The sequence below is a fragment of the Ictidomys tridecemlineatus genome, chromosome 1 (assembly GCF_052094955.1).
Source record: "Ictidomys tridecemlineatus isolate mIctTri1 chromosome 1, mIctTri1.hap1, whole genome shotgun sequence".
NCBI lineage: Eukaryota > Metazoa > Chordata > Mammalia > Rodentia > Sciuridae > Ictidomys > Ictidomys tridecemlineatus.
This window is the reverse complement of record NC_135477.1, coordinates 43,715,412-43,737,632: the sequence shown is the minus strand read 5'-3', so window position 1 is coordinate 43,737,632 and position 22,221 is coordinate 43,715,412. Positions and strand designations below refer to the sequence as shown.

At 55.4% G+C, this 22,221-nt stretch overlaps 1 protein-coding gene across 2 annotated transcripts in view; it reads right to left on the bottom strand.

The window, feature by feature from the left end:
- Positions 1-426: 426 nt before the first annotated feature.
- The window catches only part of Zcchc24 (zinc finger CCHC-type containing 24), a 53,519-nt gene continuing 31,724 nt past the window's right edge, over positions 427-22,221 (bottom strand). Inside the window, exons 3-5 of one of the 2 annotated variants that reach the window (XR_013434807.1) lie at positions 9,135-9,299; positions 3,662-4,378; positions 427-3,547 (exon numbers count right to left, since the gene is read on the bottom strand). Coding sequence is in view for 1 of the 2 variants with exons in the window: in XM_013358879.3 (XP_013214333.1) it covers positions 4,265-4,378; positions 9,135-9,299 (279 nt within the window). In the remaining variant the exon portion in view is untranslated. Of the gene's footprint in view, positions 4,379-9,134; positions 9,300-22,221 lie in introns of both variants that reach the window. The other variant, XM_013358879.3, reaches the window with a different exon arrangement.

Here is a 22,221-nt window from a genome sequence, read left to right as displayed (position 1 = left end):
TGCTCCTGGAGGAACTCACTGTTCCCTCTCCCCTGGACACTTCACTGGTTCAGGGTGTGATGCCCAGTGTCAGGGGGCTCAAACCCCCATCTCAGACGAGAGGATCCAGTGTGAGCAGCCGCAGTGGGGCCCAGGGCTGCCATGCCCGTGGCAGATTCGCTCCTATATATGGTTACCCGGGAGTCCCGTGGCTGAGCTAACGTGTGACCTAATCTGCTGACAATCTCTCCCAGTCTGGGGCCTGTCTTGGGGAGAGCCTCACCCTGGAGAGCGTCCACTTGGTGGCAGAGGGGTTGGGAGGAGGCAGGTCAGTGGCGTGGAGGCAGGGCAAGCACAAGTCCGAGGGCGGCCCCAAGTCCCTCAGGCTGGGCTCTGTCGTCCAGCTTCCTCCCCGTGCTCTGTGTAAACAAGGAAACCCCCAGCCTCTTTGCTTTCCAAAATCCTTTTAATACAGCGCGGAAGGCTACATTTCCTTAGGCAAGCCGTACAGTCTCCAGGAGTAAGGCACACAACGGAATGCCACCCCGCGGGCGGCCCCGGGGGAAGCGCGGGGGCTGACCCTCGCGCCCTCCAGCCAGGGCCCACGGGTTCTGTTTGTCTTCTTAGCTGGACACACACACACACACACATGAACAGACACAGACACGGACAGGGTCACCATCTGGGGTGGGGGGTGGAGGAGGTCCAACAGTGAGTTTGGCGATGAGAGCAAAGATCCCCGCTGCCACCAGCCTCCCAGCCCCAGGGTGGGGGGGCTCGGCCACCTCTTTGGAGGCTGGAACACCCCACAATTCAGGGTTAGTTGTTGCACTGGGCTAGAATGTAGTGAGGCTGGATTAGAGTAGATTCAAGTTGATTAGATGGCTGGAGGGCAGGCGTAATGGCTCCGATGACATTTCCAAGTTCAAAGAGCATGGGGCGAGACCCGGCTCAGGTGAGAAAGCTCCAGACAGGGGCCTTGGGGACTCTTGCTTGCTTTTTCCTCTTCCCTCCTTGGGCACTGCGGACCGGGCCAAGGGGTGGCAGACCCTGGAGGGGCTAGGACATCAAATGCTTCCCTCTTCCCCTGTCCATTCCCCGTGCTGCCCATGAAATTAATAAAAGTGTAATGACAAGCTCCTAGCAAGGAGGTGTAGGAAGAGACTACAGCTGTGCTTGTTATCCTCAGTGGAAGAGGCACAAAGGGGTCACGGTTCCCTTTTTCGATATGTATCTAATAATAGCTCCCCTTAAAAAAGGGAATACTTTCCAAAATACACATAAGTATAAATACAGGACAAGAACATATTAATAAGTCTAAACATTTGAATAATATGCTGGCTACTTAATACTGATATTTTCATCCATGGAAAACAATGACAGAATAACAATAACATGGCTTAGAGAATTGCAGAGATTTTTTTTCTCATCAGAATTATGTACCAACTTCATATAATATTCTATGTAGACAATATTTCCTTCTTAATGTAGTTCAGTTGCATACTTTTTACAGGACAAAAGCATAGTAAAAAAAAAAAAAAATCCAAAACCATAACAGGAAAAAGAAAAAAGAAAACTTCTCACCATAAATATTTTCTTGCTGCTCAACCAGAAGGTTTGCAAAATACTTCCAGAAATCTTTCTTTGATATTCTATTGCCCTCCTGAAAGCTCTGAAAATTTGAAAATGCCTCTCTCTCTCTTTTTTTTTGTCTCAAAAAAATCAGGCAAACATATTTTTCTTTTCTTTTTCTTTTTTCTTTTTTTTAAAAAAAGGCCCTCAAATATATACAGACAAAAATCACTGTGAAGATTTTTCGGGAGAAGCTACCAAATTCAGTGTTGTGAGAAAAACTGGTAACTGTGCAGAAATTTTAACATCTATGAGTTTTTTTTTTCCCAAAATACACACATAGTATTTTTGTTTTTTAAAAAAAGGATTTCTGTGTCAAGTATAATGCAAAATAAATACAAATTCACAAGTAGAGCTATCAAATACTTCATGGGGGGTAAACACCATTATCTCCCAACTAGATCGCTAGATCTACTGACTGCAAGCAGTTGTCCCTTTTGAACATACTAAAACCACAAAACTTTCTTGTCTCCTGGGCTCCCAGGTCCACTGAGCACTTAATTCTCACAGCACTGGCCCAGACAGCAGTGTCTCCTGCTGACCTCGAAGAGCCTCCAAGGGCCACCCCAGGAGGGATAGCCCAGCCCCTGCTGCACAGATGTTAGGACAATGGCCACCAAAAAGGCCACTTTGGGGTGAGAGGCCATCTCTGGCTGGCTCTGGCCTCCTGTGCTCTGGAATCCTGGTTCTTTTAAGAGTGTGGGCTTCCCTACCTTTGCAGCCCAGTTGGCAGGCCCCAGGCATCCTTGGGCCAACGGTCCCCATGTCTGGCATGTCCTCACATGGAGGTTAGCATACTGCCACCATGGCAAAGTTTCTCTTTGGAGGCCCAGTAGGATGACTGACAGCAACAGCTTTTCCTTAGGGACAAAAGCTTTGGGCCAAGGCCACCCAGGTCACCCAAACACAGCAGCTGGGCTGGGGCAGCCTCAGAGGCAATCCCTAGAGGTGGTTGGGTGCTCAGTCCATCCCCCATCCCTACACACAGCAAGGAGGGAGCTCAAAAACGGATCTTAAGTGCTCAGAGGATATGGCCCCAAAATCTTCCCTGCAGCCAGCGGGCTGCAGATACTCTCCATCTCGTCCACTTGCTCCCTGGACCCTTGGTTAACACTTCACTGTAACTCTTCAGTTGCACAAAACATTTTCAATTGAAAACAAAAGGCGACTGGGCACCGGATGGGTGTCCTCAAGCCATGGTAAACACTGAATTTCAGGCCCATTTCATGGTCTGATTTTTTTTTTTTCCCCCACAGAGGCAAAATGTTGGGGCAAAATCAAGCGACTCAGTCCTGGCAGCCAGTTCTCTCCCTCCCCTAGCAGGGGTGGGGGGAGAGGACAATAGGAATGGGGCTTCTCACTGGGGAGAGAGGAGGCACCCTCCTGCCTGCCAGAACGGTGGTCTCCCTGACCATGTGATGTGCCAAGAGGCCTCTCTGATCCCTTGGGAGGTAGGCAATCATTGTCCCCTTTTTCCAAATGAGAGGTTCTGTGGCTTGTCTCAGGGTTGCCCCAGTGAGGGCTGGGGAGACCTGGGTTAGGAGGATGGGGGGGTTTGCAGGGAGGAGACAACAGTCAAAGCGGAGTTGCAGGGGGCAGAAGGGGAGAATGTGACTCCCCAGGCGACACAGTGAGGGGCAGTGGTATGGAGTACAGGGCTCCTGGAGGTGTCGCCCACCATCCAGAGGACTCCTTCCAAAAAAAGCTCTCTGTTCCGGAGCATAGCCTGGGGCCAGCCTAATTCTGGAACATCAGAGCTGGGGGACTTCTAGGCTTTGTAGTGTTACTCTTTCACTTAACTCGTGGGGAAACTGAGGCTGGAGATGAGAAGTCCTTGCCCCAGGTGACATGGTACATCTCCAGAATGCCAGGTCTGTGTCCTTCCTGTCAGAGTATTTTCTGTGCTACATCTGGCAGCCTGGTGGGGTTGCAGCACCTGGTGTGGGTGGGAGGAAAGAGGCAGAACAGGGAACAGGGCTCACAGCACCCAGCTGGTGGGCAGTGCTGCTGGGGGTCCCTGGGGTGCTTCCCCACATGCCCCAGGACATACCTTGGAGCATCATTCAGAGCCTTCCTTGTCCTGCCTCTGCCCTCTGGGTCCCCCGGGTGCAGCTCCTGGCTGTGATGCAGTGACATCAGAGACTGTCAGAGTTTGGGGCTCAGTGTGGGCAGGGCACAGAGGCCCACTCCCCAGCAGCTGCGGAGGAAGCATCTGCCCCCCGTGGTTGCTACCTAGGACTGACTGATAGGGCTTTCCAAAGTGGCTTTTCATACAGGGCAAATCGAAAGGTTCTGGGTGAGAGAAGCTGGCCTGGCTGGTCTTGGGGATGTAGTCCCCTGCAGGCTTTGGGATTCACAGTAAATTTAGTGCACTTGTGGCCAATACAAGGCTGCTCACTCCAAAGGGACTCTCAGAAGAGAAGAGCCAGGGGAACACCAAGGACTCTGTGGGGCCTAGGCCTCCACAGACCCCCAGGCTGTGAAGAGCCCCGGGCATCTGCCTCCCGCAGCCTGTTGGGGCAGCAATGTCAGTAACACTGTTTGTCAACACACTCAAGACAAAGACCCCAAGAGCCCCCTGGCCAGGGGACATGCAGCCCCTGGGAGCAGCGCAGGGGAGGCAGCGTGGCCGGCAGGGGGCGCTGCGGGTGGCTCACTGTACGCGGCGACAGTAGTAGCCCAGGACCTTGCACTTCTCGCAGAGGTGCTGTGGGTGCTCCTTGCTCTGGTCAGACACGTCCAGGCCATCGGGCTTCTCCAGGGGTCTCTGCAGAGACGGGGAGGAAAGGGCCCCAGAAGGGTACAGAGACAGAGAAACACAGAGACACACAGGGAGAGTGAGACAGATGCAGAGAGAGGCCCAGAGACAGGGGAAAAGACGCAGAGAGATGGACGGACAGGTACAGATAGAGTGTCAGAGACAGAGACAGAGATACACAGGGAGGGGCTCAGACCAAGAGGTAGAGAGACACACATTCACAGAAACAGACAGACACATACAGAGATACACACAGGGATGGGGGTGGGGGAGGTGGGGGGAGGGAGGAAGAGGGATGGGGGAGAGAGAGCGCCTGTAGTCACACAGGCAGTCCAGCCCAGATGCTCACGACCTTCCTGCCCGCCTCTTGCCTGTCTGCAGGGTTCTGTGGCTGGGCTGGGGCTGGAGCATGCAGGGCAGGGGGTGTCTTATACCTGGACCCTTGGGTATATATGCCACTTTGATCTCCCACCAGTGCCACCACCTGAAGCTCACAAAAGTCCAGGATCAAGGCACAACATGGGTACACAGACATTTCCAGATGAGGAAACCATGTCCAGATCGAGGGACACCCCACCCACATCTGAGTCCCAGCATCCAGCATGTCTTCCTTGGCCATGAGCCACTCCCACACCTGCTCAAGTGGCCTTAGGAGTCAAGGAGAGATTCATCTGAACACAGCCACAGCTTCTGGCTCAGCTCAGTGAGCCTTAGCTGTATGAAGGCAGCATCTGGGGCTTGGACTCACCCCACAGCCCAGAGCCAGCCCTGTTCATGACATGACTGTGGATCTGCACTTTTCCTAACAGGGAAACTGAGGCCCAGAGAAGGGAGATGACTTAAAGACTGCAGGGAGCCTCAGTTTCCTCATCTGTAAAGTGGGCTGCCCACAGCACTACCCATGGGTTTGGGGAGGGTCCCGGAGACCTCCGGCTGTTTGTAAACTGGGCAGCGTTAAGCACAATTCTGATAGTCTGGGAGCTCCCCTGCTCCCTTGATCCCTCCCCTCCTGGCTCCCAAGAGCCAGCAAAGGCTTGTCTCCCTGGAAACATCCTGGAGGCCCCTAGCAGCACCCCCAGCAGACAGCTTCTTGGCTCGTTCACAGAGATGTTGCTTTTCCTCCAGTGTAGCCCCTGCCCAGACCCTGCAGAAGGGTCCCTTGAGTGGACTCAGAGGAAGCTAGTCGGGGCCAGCTGGGGCCACACAACAAGGAGAGGGGCCAGGAACTGCAGGCTAGTGGGTGGGGAGGGACCCTTGGATGCAGTGATGTGACCCAGGATGGTCAAGGGAGGGCAGCTGAGGGGCGAACTGTCCCCTCAGCCAGACGGTGAACTGCTCAAAAGTAGCACAGTGGCTTTCCTGCTCGATACTGTCCTGAACCTGAGCCGACACTGGGAACAGCTGGGGGAACGGGAGGGTGGGAATGTTCTATCAGGTAAGGCTGAAGATTGTGGGTGGAGAGGATTCCTGGTTTGTGCCTCCAAGCTTTAAGCCACAAAGGAAAGGCCTGGGGGAAGGGCGGGAGCCTGGGCCACAAGTCCAGGGGCTTTCAGAGGGCTGTCTTCCCTTCTGGATGCTGTCCTGGCCAGTGGAGGGGATGGAGTTTGACTTTGTGTTGGATCTCAAGTGCCAGGTCTGTTCCCGCAGTAGACCAGGGAGACAGAACTGGGTCCAGGACTGGCAGCTCCCCATGAGCTGAGCCCACTGGCTAGTTCCCTGCCTGTGCTAAAAATGGCTGCTTGACCTTGAGCTGAAATCTGGGTCCCTGGACCCTCATTCTAGAGGTCTCAGCCACATGTGGGCCACACGGGCTCCCTGCTCAGTTCCCAGACGATGGTCTGATCATCTTTCCCCAAAGCTTGGGTTCTGGCCACCCTTTGTGCTCTTCCTCCCCCACAGCCCTCTGACCACTGTGCCTCCCTCAGCCAGTGGCACAGAAGGGTCCAAAGAGGACGCAGTGAGCAGGCCTGGCCCTGCCTTGTTCCCCCGGCTTATACTTCACTTGGCTAAGAGCTGCCACCTCAGTTAGGCTGCCCAGTGAGAGGTGTATGACCGTCAGCCTCACAGATGAGGAAACTGAGGCTCTAAGACATTCCAGTCTCATCCAGGGCCTTCATGGAGGAAGTGCAGCCAGACCCTCTGCCCGCAGAATACCTGCGCCTGTCAGCCAGGCCCCTAGCTGCCCCCCGCCTGGCTTATGACCAGGGCCCACTCCAGATCTCATGCACTCCCTCTAACTGTCCTAGGTCCCTGGCTCTCTATCCTGAGGGCAGCATCCTCCCTTGACACTGCTCTGCCTCCTGGGAGGTGTGCCCCTTCACAAGCACAGGGCACCCCTGGGATTCACCAGCACCTGTCCAGCTGCGTCCTCCCTGTGGAGCACCTGCCTTCTGGTCTCATCCAAGGGCTGTCAGAGGCTGAGCAGGACCAGGGGAAGAGCTGCGCTTCCCTGGAGCCCGAGAGACCCTGTCCAGCTCATCCTGCAGACTTTGCTGGAAAACTCCTCCGTTGGTGTCTTCTGCAATGTCTCCATACGACATGATATCACTAGACTTAGAGCTTCGCACACCAGCTTGCCCCCCCACAGCTGAGGGCTACTAGGGAGGATTTCTCCTGTAGAACCTTAACTTGCTGTGGGAGACCAACCTTACACGTGACTGAGTCCACTCCCTGGCTGGGGGCAGGGGAACCGGAGAGTCCCTGGCCAGCCCCAGACCCCAGCTCATCGGACCTGTGCTCCTCCTTCCTTGGCCATGACCTGCTGGTGCTGCTTCCCTGCGTGGGCCCTGGCCTGGCTGCCCGGCCCTGGCCTGCTTGCCAGTGGGCGCTGGGGGGAGCCGTCAGGATGACTCCCCTCGAGGGAGGGGAAAACACGCAGCAGCTGGGACTGACCTGCGCAGTGGCCCCACCCCTGCGAGAAGCAGGCCCATTAGTGTTTTCTTCTCCTGGGGGGGCAGGGTCTGCAGGGGCAGCCACAGCTGGAGCCTGACAGGAAACAGATGTGGCTGGGGCGGGTGGCGCAGGGTTCTCAGGGACTGTGGCATGGTCAGGGCGGGGGCGGGGTGGGAGAAATCCACCACAACCCTCCACTGGGGGCAGAGGGAGGAGCTCTGCCCTGTCCTCAGCTCACCAAAGGCTCCCCGTCTGCTGGAAAGACAGGTGGGATGCTATCCCAGAGCCTCCTCCCGGCTTGTGACTTACTGAGAGAGAAGCACAAAGGCCCAGGAGAGTAGACCAGGGAGATAGAACTGGTCCAGGACCCTCCATGCTGCTGGGTGCCCTCCTCAAGGCCCATCTCCTCTCTGGACCTCAGTCTTCCCACGCACACAGTAGGTGCTCCATAAACACTGGCTGAGTGACTGAGAGAGGGCAGGGGGAGCCCCAGGCCCTGGAGAGATCCTTCCAGACTGGGCCCTTGAAGGCTCCAATCCCGTGGATGGAGATGGAGGTGGGGTGGTCACTCAGGCTGTGCTTGGCTGTGCAGGCAAGATGGAGGTGATGGGCAGGCCCAGGGATGGTAGGAAGGGACAGAGGCCAGCAGGATACAGGACAGTGACTGAGGAGACAGAGCCAATGCTAGGAGCCAGGTCTCACCTGCTGTGGGTGATAAGCTGGGCCTGGCTTGATCCCATCTCCCATCCCCAGCCAGCCAGGGTGGCCTGCTCTCCCTGCTCCCCTCACTACTCCCAGGTCCCCTGCTGTCCTCCAGCCCTAGACTTGTTCCCTCTTCATGAATCCCAGCTTCTCTCCTGATCCTGGGTAAGTCACTTACACCCCCATGCCTCAGTTTACCCCTCTGTGAAATGGGGAAACAAGTCGTACCCCATGGGGTGTCTGAGAAGGAGCAGATAGAAAGTCTTAGAGGGTGCCTGGGAGTCCAGCAAACACAGCACACCCAAGTCCTCGGTGACAGAACTGGGATGCAAATCGGGGCCCATCTGGCCTGGGGGGTGGGGCACTGTTCCCAAACATATTGGTGATTTCAACTCAGAAGTACCATCTCCCACCTGGGGGACCCTTCCTAGACCAATCTCTGCACACCCCCTGGGTTAATCGTCTTAAAATGAAGTCAAAAGTCCTGTTGTTCTTGGGGTCCTTTACGTATCTGCCCCAGGCCCCCTTGACCTTCCCATTTAGCTCCCACCCTGTTCCTCTCCATTTGCTCCTTCACCCAGATGTAGGTTTTGAGCACCCCAAATCCTTAGAGCCTCAAGCATTTGCTCCTACAGAGCTCTTCCTAGGATGCATCCCCCCACTTATGACAGGCCTAACTCCCCCTCCTTTTGATCCCCAGGTACAGAACACCTCCTCTGAGTGGCTATCTCTTTGAGGTCTGCCTTAGTAGGGCCCTCAACCCCTTCCCACCCCATTCACACGTGTGCACTGGATGAGTAGAGGAGGGGACCCTCCTGCTGCAGCACCCTGCTGGCCCCCTAACGGTTTCAGGGCAGCACCCCCATTCATTACTCCCATTCATTAGTTTTAAAATTCACCTGGGTCCTCAGCTCTCAGGATCTTGCTGAAGTTGCACCTTTATCATATTCCTGTCCTGGGGAAGCGGCCGTCCCTCCCCCTTCACCCCATTTCTAGTGAAACAAGGGAAGAATGGACGATCTGGCCTCATCCTCACTGTACAAGTACCAAAAGGAGGACCAATAACGGAAGAGTCTCCTCCATTGTCCTTCAGAGCATGCCCCACCCCCGGGCCGCCCCGCCCCGCCCCGCCCCGCCCTGCCCCGCCCCGCCCATCAGGCAGCTGGCTCACCTGCTTGTGCGGGTACACGTTGATGTGGCACTTGATGCACTCCTGTCCCATGTTGGCCCAGGAGTTTCCGCTCATCCATTTTCTTTTGCACTTGGGACACTTGTACTCGCCAAAGCAGCGCTTTTTGCCCTGGTACGGTGTCAGACCCTCGCCTTTGGGGCGTGCCTAGAGGACAAGAAGCAAACACAAGGGATTAGGGTCCATGGGTCCACAAGTCCCCACAGGGTCCCATGGCCTCTGCTTCAGCCTGCATATTCTGTGTCTGTGTGTGCAGACACCTTTGGTCCCCAATCCAGAGATTACAAGGTCACCTCCAGAGCACCAGGAATCACAAGCCTGGGAGACAACTCCATGCACACAGTGGAGAACAGACAAGGGGGCTCTACAAGGAGTAGAGTACTAAGGGAAGGCCAGGAGTTACTTTTTTTTTTCCCTTTTTTCTTTTTCTTTTTTCCTGGTGCTGAGGATTGAACCTACCACCTACTGCATGCTAAGCGAGTGCTTACTCTACCACTGAGCTACACCCCATCCCATTAACAGTCTTAATTATAGTATCTCCTCTTTAATGTAGTTTTGCTTTCCTCGCTTTCAGTTACTTATGGTCAATATTAAATGGAAAATTCCAGAAACAAATAAGTGTTAAATTGCACATTGTTCTGAGTGGCATGATGAAATATCCCTCTGTCCTACCTTGGACATGAATCATTCCTTTGTCCAGTGTATCCATGCTGTATATGCTGCCTACCATTTATCAATTAGTAGTCATTTTGGTTATCTGGCTGACTGCCTAGATATGAAAGTGACTGTTCAAGAAACCCTTATTTTACCTAATACTGTCCTAAAGTGCAAGAGCAGTGATACCAGCAATTCAGATATGTCAAAGAAAAGCCAAAAAGTCCTTCCTTTACATGAAAAGATGGAAGTTCTCAATAAGAAAAGAAAAGTAGGCTGAGGTTGCTAAGATCTTTGGTAAGAACAGATCCTCTGACCATTGAACTGTGAAGAAAAAAAAGAAAGAAAGAAAGGAACTCATGCTAGTTTTGCTGTCACAACTCAAATTACAAAAGTTTGGGTCAGAGTGCCCTAAAAGTGCTTAGTTAAGATGGAAAAGACATTAAATTATAGGATCTGGTGCTGTCCATGGAATCCACTGAGGCCCTGAAACGTATCTCCCTTGGTAAGGGGGAGACTGGGGGGACTATGGTATTTCTGATCTCAAAGGTAGAAAATCTCAGAGTTGCCTTGACTAGTACATCTTTTGTTATGAGCAAGAGGGATTTTTTAAATGTATTTAAGAACCGTCAGACAAAAATGGGAATAACGGGGGATTGAGCCTGATGTAACTTCCCTATGATGTGTATGAATATACCACAGTGAATCTCACCTTTATGCACATCCACAAGGCACTAATTTAAAAAACCTACAAATATATAGCAGAAAAATCAATAGTAGAGAGAAGTAACAGAGGGGAGGGAGAGGGGAAGTATAAGGGACCAAATTAGATCGAATCATATTCCATACTTGTATAATCATGTTAAAACTAACCCAAATGTTATGTATAACTAGAAGAAACTAATTAGAAAGAGAAAAAAGAAGCAGAAAAATTTTCCTTTGTGAACTGTTTGTTCATATTCTCTGTGTTTTTTTTTCCTGCTGGGGTTTGCTGATTTGTAACTGCACTTTACATACTAAAGAAGCCAGTTCTCTTCTACATGTTTTTAAAAATGGCTCTATTAAAATGGGATTCACATTTTCTACATTTCACCCATTTAAAGTGGACAATTTGCTGGTTTTTAGTATATTCACAGAGTTGTACAACCTTCACCACAATCTAATTTTAGAGCACTTTTGTCAAATCCCCCAAAGTAGGCCTGAATCCACTGATGGTTACTCTCTATCCAACCCCCTTCTCCCCACACACTCAGCCCTATCTCCTGGATTTCCCTATTTTAGATATTTCATCTGAGTGGAAACATACAATGTTTGTCCCTGTGTCTCTGACTCCTCTCACTTACTGTTTAAAGGTGCCTCTGTGTTAAAGCACACGTCAATACTTCATTACTTGTTGCCCATTCCTGTTCCACTGTACTACGATGCTGTTTCATTTACCCACTCATCAGATAATAGACATTTGGACTGTCTCTGATTTGGGGCTATTATAAATAAAACTGCTCTGAACACTCGATTCTGCACTGTAGTGTTTTACAAAGTTGGCTTGGTTACCCCCTGTTTAGAAATAGGAGATTTCACATAGAAACAAGACCACGCTGGTCTAGAACTCTTGCTGGATGAGGGCCGAGGAGTGGATGGCCATTGGATGGCGCAGGTGCATCCTCCGTGTCCCCTCTTCCACCAGCGGCTCCCTCTATTTATCTTGCCTGCTTGGCCCATGCAGGCTCTGAGTTTAGGACAGGTTTAAACACAGGCTCTGCGCTGTGAACAAGCGTGGTCCCCAGAGGGAAGCGACAGCATCCCTTCACAGCCTGTTAGAAATGAAGACTCTCAAGCCCGGCCCGCCTTAGATCCATCGAATCAGAGCCTGCATTTTGACAAGAACCTCAGAGAATTTCCTTGCCATTAAGTTTAAGAAACCCTGGGCCACAAGTTGACCTGTGTCCGTAGTAGTTTTCCTGAGTAGTTGCCCAAATTCTAAGTAGTGCGTTGTGGTTAAGAGCACAGACTGGATCCAAACCCAAGCTCTGTGATCCTGGGAAAGTTACTTAATAAGGATAAGCATTGTGATGATCACCGAAGACTTTTCTGAGGATTTTCTGATAATACAGACTCTAAGAACAGTGCAGGGCAGGCTGAAGGTAAAACAGGAGCATTAGCACCGTGATTATTGTGGATTAATACAGAACAACAGTGGCATCTAAAATAATAACTTCTTCCTCTGGAAATCATGTTTTTGAAATTTTTCTCTCTATATTTTTAAATTTCGGGAGCTACGGTACCACTTGCGACGGCCTGCTAGGATTTCACGCAAAATACTGAAGAGGGATATGTGTGCTGAGTAAGTAAATCTAAACTTAGAAAGTGACAGCAACACTGCCCTGTTTTGGGTCCACTGCCCTCTGTCCCTGGGATCCTCACTGGACCTCGTAGCAGCTGGGCTACCCTGGGGAGAAGGTTCAGTCTGCAGTCAGGCTGCTGGGTTTGTGGTAGAGGGGTTAACCTGAGTCTCTGGTGGCACCTTGATCTCTGTAGCTCTCAGGTTAGAGGGTGACCCTCTGACCCTCCCGGGGCCACCTTCTCCACTGGGGCCTGGTACTCATAGCTCTGAGCAGCCTCCCTTCTCCTCTCCTGCCATTCTGCAGTGAGACCCCTTGTCGGCTGGCTCTCCTCTCTGCTCCTAGAAGCACCCACATGTTAAGGGGGACAAGGGAACAAGGGTGTCTGAGACTCCTTGATGAAGATGGGAATTCGGGGCCCGTCCCCAGCCAGGCCTGCTTCTGCAGGAATCTGTTCCGTGGGCCTCCTGACTCACAGAGCCGACAGGACCTGGTGCCTGGCCTCACACAGTCAGGGCGAAGGGAAAGAGTCAAGGTACCAGAGGAGAGAGGTCAGGTCACCTAGGACACTCAGCAGAGCAAAGCATGAAGACTGCGGCAGGATTAGAGAGAGACCATCAATTTTAGCCCCGGGGAGTTTCTGCTTCAGAAATGAGTGGGAAAGAAACCACACAGATAATGGGGTGCAGAGTGTGGACCAAGGGAGAAGCAGGCCTCACTTCTGACGTAGATAAGCAGCCCTTCCAGTAGGCAGGTCGAGGGCCCTTGGCCTCACGCAGGCCCAGGCACCCTTGGCCTGCTGCTCCCATGACCATCAGGCCAGGCCCTGGGAGGACCCTGCACTGACACCCCATCACTCTGGATGTGTCTCAGATCCTGGACTCCAGGGCCAGATGCCAATGTCACAAGCTGGCTCTACATGTGACTATGTTGGGGGGATACTCTGCAAGTCACTCAACATCTCTGTGCCTCGGTTTCCTCATCTAGAAACTGGATGATGATGGAGAGCCTGCCTCCCAAGTGCAGGGGAGGCTGTAGGCATGTGACGGTCTCAGCTCAGAGTCCTGGCACACCGCAGGGCCTGGCCACATCGGCTCTTTCAGTCCCACTCCCTCGGCGGCACAGGGGGAGCTGAGGCTTTGCAGATGATACAGAAGCCAGGACCGAGATCTGGGGACTTCACCTAAGAGGAAGGTTGCAGAGACAGGGGGGACACTTGGGTAGCAGGTGGGCTGTCTATCCCAGGGTTGGAGGGGTGGCATTAGGTGTCTTCACTTTCTGGAATTCTCGTGGAAGAACCAAGAAAGAGGAAGCTTGGAGATGTGCTGGCAGAGGACAAGGAAAGAGGGAAAGAGACTGAATTTGTGGAGCTCCCTGACCACCAGTGCCATGCAGCTCTTTCCAGAGCACTGGGGGGCAGGGAACAGTGTCGACTGCCTTGACAGCTGGTGACACTGAGGCACAGGGCAGAGGCAGGACTTGCCTACAAGCATCCTTATTGGGAGAGGTAAGGCTCTTCCACCTGGCTTGCCCCTTCTGTCAAACCCCCACACGTGTGTCCCCCATGCAATGAAGCCACAGCCTGCTCTTGGGAGGCAAGATCTCCAGGCAGGAATTTTGGAGAAAATTCTTAGGGCCTCTAGCCCAGGCCAGGCCAGGGTTGGCCCTTGGCCTTGCCCGCTGCAGGACAGAGGGGTAGGTGGCCCACTGGGCAAGGAGGAAGAGGCAGTAGATAAGGGAAGACAGGCCAGTCAGTGGACAGCGGGCAGCAGTGAGGAGCACTTCCTGGAAGGGCCCGTCCTGACATTGTTTATGCTCCCAGTGAGGCAGGGCCAAAGACAGAAGGCATTTTTAGCAGAACAAAGGCTGTTCTGCCCCCAACACCCTCCCCTTGCCTTCTTTCAGAAAGACATGATCTCTCGTAAACTTCAACAAGAAACATACAGTCCTGGCTCTGCAGGGGCCCCCACTGGGGTGGCCTGGACCTGGGGCAAGTTGTGAGGACCCAGGTCCCTGCTATAGTCCCCCTGCCCTGAGAATCACTCTGCCAGGAACCCTGCACAGCTCAATGGGGCTTGGAAATCACCCCCAAGAGCACAGACAGGCCCTCTGGGGACACAAAAGGCAAGGGGACTTGATTGAGGACACAGTGGATCAGGGACAGAGCGGCGAGTGGGAAGTGGCCTCTGATCTTCAGACTGGGGCTCGAATGGCTGCCGCAGAGCATCCTGGAAAGTGGGTGGTTGTGGCTAGGGAGAAGGCAAAGCTGGGCCTGGGACAGGGAGGAGCTACCCAGGCAGGCAGCAGCTTGGGACAAGGTGGAGGATGGGGACACCCTTCAGAATTCAGGTTCCGTGCTTTCTTCCCTTCGGTTCATGGATCTTTCAAGGTTGGCTGGGTGGTGGTGAGCTCCCTGAGGCTGTGGGTATGCAAGCAGAGACTGGAGAAGCAACTAGCAGGGAGCCTGCAGAGGGGATGTTTGTCCTGGTCAGGCAGTTGAGCCTGGTAAGGTCACTTCCTCCAGGGAACTTCTGACTCTGTCATCCTGACCTTGGAGCTGGTGAAGCTCACTGGGACAGGTGGGAGAATGGGCACTGTCAGACATTGCTGGGGCCGGGGCCGGCCAGATAGATTTTCCTACTGAATTCCTTCAGGAATACTTGGCTATGAGGCTTCAAGCTTTAAAAAAAAAATATATCCATTCCTTCCTCCTCTCTGGGTGACTGTCCTAATGAGGTGATTAGACATGTGGACCAAGGGGGTGCTCCAGATGTTCACCACAGCTTTGAGAACAATGAGGCCCTGGACAAGCTCCACGTCCCACAACAGCTCCCCGGTTCTCTAAATTCTGTTACACCCACTGGACGAAGGACAACTCCGCCATTAAAATGGTGGCGGTGACTTTTGTGAGGACCACAACCATGGAGAGAAAGAAGCAAAGAATGGGGCAAGCAGGAAGCCAGCCAGAGTTTCAGAGGTGGCCTCCAGGACATAGGGCAGGGGTGGCCTCATTTATGCTGATGGTCCATCCTAACGAAGGAGCCGTCTTCCCTGAGTGGGCCCAACTCACTGACTGGGGAGATTGACCAGCCCACTTCATGGTCTGCAGACCCTGCCTGCCCACCAGGGGGCGCCCTGCATTCTCCCTGTGATAGGGACCCTGTGAGGAGGGCAGTTCTGTCCTTACTCCTGCCCCTTGCAGTGTGGACACTGGGGCTGGTATGGGACACTGAGGGGCCTCTGGCTGCTGGTTCTGCAGGACCATATTCATGTCCTAGAGCTACCTGTTCTCAGTCACAGAAGGCACCCCCCACCCTCCACCCCTCCTGCTCCTGTGTGGTTCAGGGAAGCTAGAAGTAGTCCCCATGGTCCTGTGACATAGCCTGCTCACTCTGCTCTGCCCCGCTGCCCGATGTCCTTCCACAGTCAGTCCTTCTCAGGGTGCAGGGGGTCCCTAAGGGTTCCCTAGGACTGGCAGTCTCTTTTTCATAGATGATGATCATGATGGCCTTTGGTGGTCTGGTGTGGAGCATCACAAGGACGCGGACACAGGAGGGCGTGGCAGGAAGTTGCTGAGGGCTTGTGGCTGTTGGACTTGACTTTCTCAACTTCTGGGAACCAGGATCACACAAAGGAAAAAGTCCAAGTTGGGATGGGATGAAACAGGAGGGGGCCGCTGTCCCAAGTCTTGGCAAACTGGGACATCTCTTCCCCTCTCTGGGTCTCAGTTTCCCCACCTCCAGAACGCGAGGTGGGACTGGCCTCAGGGCAGGGACACTTGCCTCCCTAGAGGCCCGCAGCCCAGTGTGTGCCTGGCAGCCTGTCACGCTCCCCCTCTGCAGAGCACTGCGTGGTCCCCTGCGTCCAGCTGACAGGCTCTGGCTGAAGCCAAGAGTGTCTGGGGAGGAAGCAAAGCTGGGCTCCTTGCCGCCCCGTCCTGCCCCTCTATGTGCTCTCCCGCGGCCCTGGCCTTGAGTCCAGTGTCCCAGAGAGGAAGAGCCCTGGGTCTCGGGAGTCTCGGATGGTTCTGCCCTGTTAAAGAAGCAGAGGCCGAGGGGCAGCTGGCCCACTGCTTTGAGGGCCATCAGAGAAGGTGAGGAGCGGCTAAGCACAGGCTCACGGCCTAGCCTGGGGCTGTGTGTGGCCCTGCTGGCCCTTCTTGGAGGCCTCCCTAGCAGAGACCCAAACTTCCCCTCTGGAACCCCTCTTCTGGCTCTCCCTGCTGTCTTTCTTTGAGCCTGGGGTGCTGGAAGCACCAGATGGCCAGCTGGGCCCTGGCTCTCCCAGGTCCATCTCAGAGCCTCAATTTCCTCGTCTGCCAAGGGAGAAGACTGCTTCAGAGGAGCTGGGGACACTGACCTTCAGGGAGCACCTACGACATACTAGCACTTCCTAAGCTGCCACTCCGCAGCCCTCCACTTGGCAGGAGTGCAGAGGCCCAGGGAGGCCAAGCAACCTGCAGAGAGCCCCAGCCCGGATGCCAGAGTGTCAAAGTGCCACTTTCCACCCAGTGCACAGCCTCCCCGGGAGGTGGTTGTGAGAGAGCCAGAGACCAGGCTGCTCTGAGGAACACAACCGCCTCTGGCTGACACCTCAGCCGCACCCATTCATTCACACCCCCTCCCCACCCATACCAGGTTTTATGGACAATTTCAGGGACATGGAAACACACAATGCAGCGAGAAACACCCTGCCTTGATGGAGCTCAAGTCTAGGGCCTTCAAAAGGGTCAGCCCATCACTGTTCCCCCAGTCATGGCCCAATACCCATCACACACCCCTCAGGGACCCACCCCAGGCTCAAGCCTGGCTCAGACTCTGTGGAAACACATTAGACCCACATCCTCAGGCAACGGCCCCCCAGGCCCCCTAGGTGACAGGCACAGGGCCAGTGGGTGACACCCGAAGTCATCTCTAATCCTTGTAGCAGCCCCTCAGAGGCAGCGCTCCTGTCCCTAATGGCAGGCGAGGAGCAAGGCTCAGGACGGGCAGCAGCTTCCGACATCACCTGACTGGTAAGCAGGGGGGTCAGATCCGAGGTCAAGTTGGTGGGAGCCCAAACCTGTGCTTTCCCTTCCTCCCTGTGCTCTGCCGCACGGCTGGGGGCCCTCCCAAGACCCCCACAAACACATGCCCTGGGAGGCCCTGCTGGCCTTAGCCCGTCCCAGGCAGCTGCAGGCTGCAGGATGCCCCAGAGGAAGCAGCCGGTCAGAGGGACAGGTGGGCTGGGCTGAGGGGCCCGCAGGATGCTGGGAGGGAGGAAGGACGCAGTGAGCGGCCACCCTGGCTTCCTCTGGAGCCTCAAGGGCCTCCTTGTCTGAGCGCAGACGGCCTGGCCTCCTGGCCCCAGGCCCTCTCCTCTTTTCTGGGCTCCTGCCGCAGCCCAGCATGGGCCCAAGAGGCTCAGCCTCCTCGGCACCCCTCCCAACCCACTCCCAGCCCAAAGCCACCGCAAAAATGCCATCCTGATTCCACAACACTAGGGTTTGTCAAAGTGCAGGGAACAATGGGAGCTTTCACAGTGACAGGAAAAGGCCTCAGGAAAGCCCTGGGGAGGGGGCTTAGCTGGGCAGGGGGGTGGAGAGCAGAGAAGGGGCCAGATAGAGACAGAGAGCAAAGGAAAAGACAGAGGGGAGGGAGGAGGCCCAGGAGGGAGGAGAGAGCAGCGATGGCAGGAATAAGGGATGAGGCGGGGCGGGCCCCACAGAGCAGAGGGGACAGGGTGTGACCAGAGGCACCCAAGAGAGGCACGGGGTGATGCGGGAAATCAATCAACTTGAGGGAAAGAGGAAACAGACTTAGGAAGGGACAGAACGCAGGTCCCCAGGACCTGTGCGCCCCTGGCAGGTCTCCAGGCGCTGTGCCCAGGAACCCCTCTCTCCAATCCCCCCCACTACCACCACCAGGCCATCTGCAGGAATCTCAGGCAGAACCTTTCAGAAAGTGAAGACTCTGAATCACATGCACAGGCGAGCACTCCCTGGTTATCTGTTTCCTGCTTCTGGCCTCCCTCCACCCGCCAACCAGCCACGAATTGGAGCGAGGGCAGGGAGTGGGAGAGGGGCCAGGCCAAAGGGTGGAAAACATCCGAATCACAGGCATTGCAAAAGACGCGGGCATCCTCCCCTCATGTGACTGTGGGTGGCTGCGTAGGGGTGGATCTGAGATTTGCAACCACCCAGCGGTTTGTTGATCCCTTCAGTGGCGCTGAGTGGCAAGCCAGGTCCCTGTGCTTCCCTGCCTGTGTTGTCTGTTCAGCAAGTGCTTTCCCCTCTGGTCCCCCTTCTCTCCTGCTACACCCCAGTCCAGCCTAGCCAGGTCCCCCGCAGGTACTCTGACAGCCACTTCAGGCTCAGGGTCCCCCTCACTGGAGGACAGAGATGAAGCGTACAGGGTGCTGGAGCCCCTTCCCCATCTGTCCCCAGCTGACCGTCTGACCTCAGCCTCTGCGAATCCCTTCTACAAAACTGAAGCTTGAATAAAAACCCAAGTCACATCCCCCCACTCCGCCCCTTGCTTTTGCTCTTGCGGTTCCCTATGCCCCCCACACAGTAAATGACCAGGTGTCCTTCAAGGACAATCTCTAGGGCACCCTCCTCACTTCCCTGCCCCCGACAGTGTCCACTGCCCTCCTGGAGTCCCATGCTGGCTCTCCAGCCGAGAACCTCCTGTATCTCCCCTGAAGAAAGCTGGGCTCCCCAAACTCCCAGGCTGTGGCCTGCACCCCTTGCTTGGCTGTGGACTGGCTAGGACATCCGGCTCAGAGATTTCATCTGAAGTTAAAGACACTGGAGAGCTTCCATGATGACTCCCATGAGCCTCTGTGTGTGGGGGTGGCCCTCTGAGGCCCTCGCTGCCTCGTACTCCTCTTGGGGCCCCAGGCCCTGCCAGACCTCAGGACCCATCAGCAGCTGGAGGGGTCCCTGGACGTGAGCAGATGTCGTGGTGGGAGAGGTGGACAGCAAGGACCAGGATGGGGCAGGAGCCCCACAGGCAGGAGATGGCAGCGTGGGGCTGACCCTGGGTGGGCTCTGTCCTCTCCTAGGACGCCCCTTCTGGACTCTGCTGACCACCCTGGCTGGCAGCGCCATTTCCATAAGCTGCCTGGTGCCTGGTCCCTGGTCTGTGTCTGAGGCTGCCCTGAGGAGGCCTGGAGAAGGTGGCCGTGGGGAGCCCGCTGTACCGCTGGGGGGAGGCGCTACCCGAATCCCGGGGGCAGGAAGGTGGTGGGTAAAGGGCAGTCCTCAGGGCACCAGGAGGTTTTCGGTGTGAGGGCCACAGCGCGGGAGGAGGGGACAGGGGAGCTCAGCTGAAAATAGCGATGGGGGAAGGGCGTGGAGGGTGGCCGAGTGCCAGAAAAGAGCTCTGGTCTGTCCTGGCTGGTGAAGCGCTGGAGTCAGCAGTTTGGGGCTACTCTGACAGGAGCCGGGGGGCTGGGCTCCTAGGGCTGCCTGGCGGGAGGCTGTAGGTCTGACTTCCAGACTTGGCTGCGTCCTCACACAAATCACCTCCTGGCGGGGGCCTCCATTTCCTCATCTGGCTAGCGAGGGGTAGGCGGAGAAGCGAGCCTTCACCTCTGAGGACCGGTGAGCTCTGGAGCTCTCGGAGCTGAGGACAACAGGACAACACAGGTACCGACTGCGCTACATCCACCGGGTGCAGAGGCTGGCCGTGCAGTAGACATGGAGGTAGCTCCATGGTGAAATGGCTCCAGGTGAGAAACCGAAGGCCCAGAGAAGTTAAGCCACCTGTCCAAGGTCACAAAGCAAGGAAGTGGCAGGCATTGAACCCTGGTCCTTCTTGTCCAAATCCCTCATTGCTGTATGAGCTGCCCGAGGTCCAGAAGGCCATCGACTGGTGTCAAGGTCACTTGTGGTAACTGGACTCAGGCCGAGCAGGGGTTAAGAGGTTTCTGTGGCCGTCCCAGTGTTTGCCAGCTCTTCCCATGATTCCTTGGGGTCGGCTGGTGTTGGGAATCAGAGAACAAGAGCTGGGGTGCCAGGCGTGCAGACCTCACAGGTTCTTCCCCTCAGGGTGGAGCCCTGCCGAGCGAAGACCTTTCCACTTGACATTCCCTGCCCTGCAGCTAGGTCATTCCTGACCCCAAGGGCTGGAAGTCAGTGCAAAACTGACCCCGTCCCACTGTCCCCAGAGGGTTTGGTGCAGGCAGCTCTGTAGGAAGCAGGAAATTAGAGTGTCCCCAAAATGGCTGGTTCCCCTCCTGGGCCCCAGGTACCCCCAGAAGCAAAACTCTGACAGCTGCTGTGGGCAGGATCACCTTCAACAGCCATTCCATCCCCACTACAGATGAGGAATCCAAGGCACAGAGACGTTGAGAGATCTTACTGAAGTCACACAGCCTGAAAGTAGCAGAGCTGGGATCTAAACCAAGGCTTGGTTGGCTCCCACAACAACCCAAGCTTCCGGCCTGGCCTCCAGCTCTGACCTTCTTTGTGCCCTTGTCTATGGGAAGCCCCCACACCACAAATAATCCTGCTGGTGCCCCGACAAGAAAAAAGAGGAAGTGCATACCCAGAGTGGGGCTGGCTGGCTGGGGGTCACTCTTACACCCACCTTTGCACTTCCCAGTCCCACTAGCTGCATATCCTGCCCCAGTGAGATCCAGTAGAAATTGCACTTACTTCTAGATACTTCCTTGACTGTCCTGCCCTCTCTCGTAATCCCTCACACCTACCAAAGGAAACCAGCACCCTCCTGTGCCCGCAGCTCCTACAGTGGAGCAGGTCGCCAGCTGCAGGCCTGACCTCGTGCCATGCCCGTCACAGAGCACCCAGGCTGCAGGCGCTGTGGGAGCTGGCCGGCCAGGCTGGGTGCTGACTGCCGCCCTGAGACAGTGCGGTCACCACCATGCGCCATGGAGGGAACTGCAGTCCACTTTTCTCACCAGGATATTGGCAGGTTCCTTCTCACAGCGGGGAAGTCTGCTCTAGTCTGACTCCAGGTGCCTGAGGCTTGATTTCAAGGCACAACGTTTTCCTCACTCACACTTGAGCCTGTACCTTGAGCCTACACCTGGGGCACTGTTGTCACACGAACAGCTGGCCTCACCAGTGGGTTGGGGGTCGTCTCCAGAGTTTGCACCTCTAGTCCCCGGGGAAGCCGGAGTCCCATTTTGGTGACGACTAATCAGTCTGTGGAAGCAGCAGTGTCTGTCAGGAGCTGTCTCCACACTGCCCCCAAATGCCCATCCTACAGCTCAGGAAACTGAGTCACAAAGAAGGCAGGTGCCTTGCTCAAGCCTCACAGGAAGTCAGGGTGGGAGGGAGCTGGGATCAGGGCCAGGGCTGCTGAGCTCAGGAGCAGGCTGGTTGCAAGTCTGAGAGGGCCGCAGCCTGGGCTGGGCAGAAGGGCCAGCTCTTCAGGGGCAGGACTAGCGGTGTTGGAGGTGGTGTCTTGGCAGCAGGGTGCTGGGAGAGGGCTGGCCTGGCACTCCTGGCCCAATCCCAAGCCTGTGACTCCTTGTCATCTGGAAGCCATCACTGCCAGTAATGACCACAGAGCAGACCTGGCTGCTGGGGGCTGTGGCCCCGTCTGTGCAAGACGGAAAAAGAACACGCCTGCAGGGACCTCCTGCCCCCACCTGTGCCCCTGGCACTTGCCTTGGCCCTGGCACACACAGCTCCCAGTGGGCCCAGCTGTCGGGAAAAATCAGCCCTGGAGCTATAGGCATGGGGGCCAGGATGGGTGCCCAGGAGCCTGGCCAAAGCCAAGAGACCTGGGCTTAGCTCCCTGCTCTGCCTACTAGATCCCCGGCTCTTGACTTAGCTCCTTGGGCCTCAGTGTCCCTGCGGTAGCTTGGGGGCTGCCTGGCTGGGCTGGGTGCCTTCCACAAACCGGCACGTGTCTGATCAGCCTGGGCCCAACCTGCCCCAGGGGTCCTGCTTGTCCTCTGCAGGCCAGGGGGTGCGAAACAACCAGCGCAGGAGTGAAGAAGGCGCTGGGTGACTGTCACATACACACTTATCTCGCCAGCCATGGGGCCCTCCATCCTTACCCTCGACAACTAGGTACTGGGTACACTCAAGAGTAGGTGGTTAATGAGACAGACACCACCCC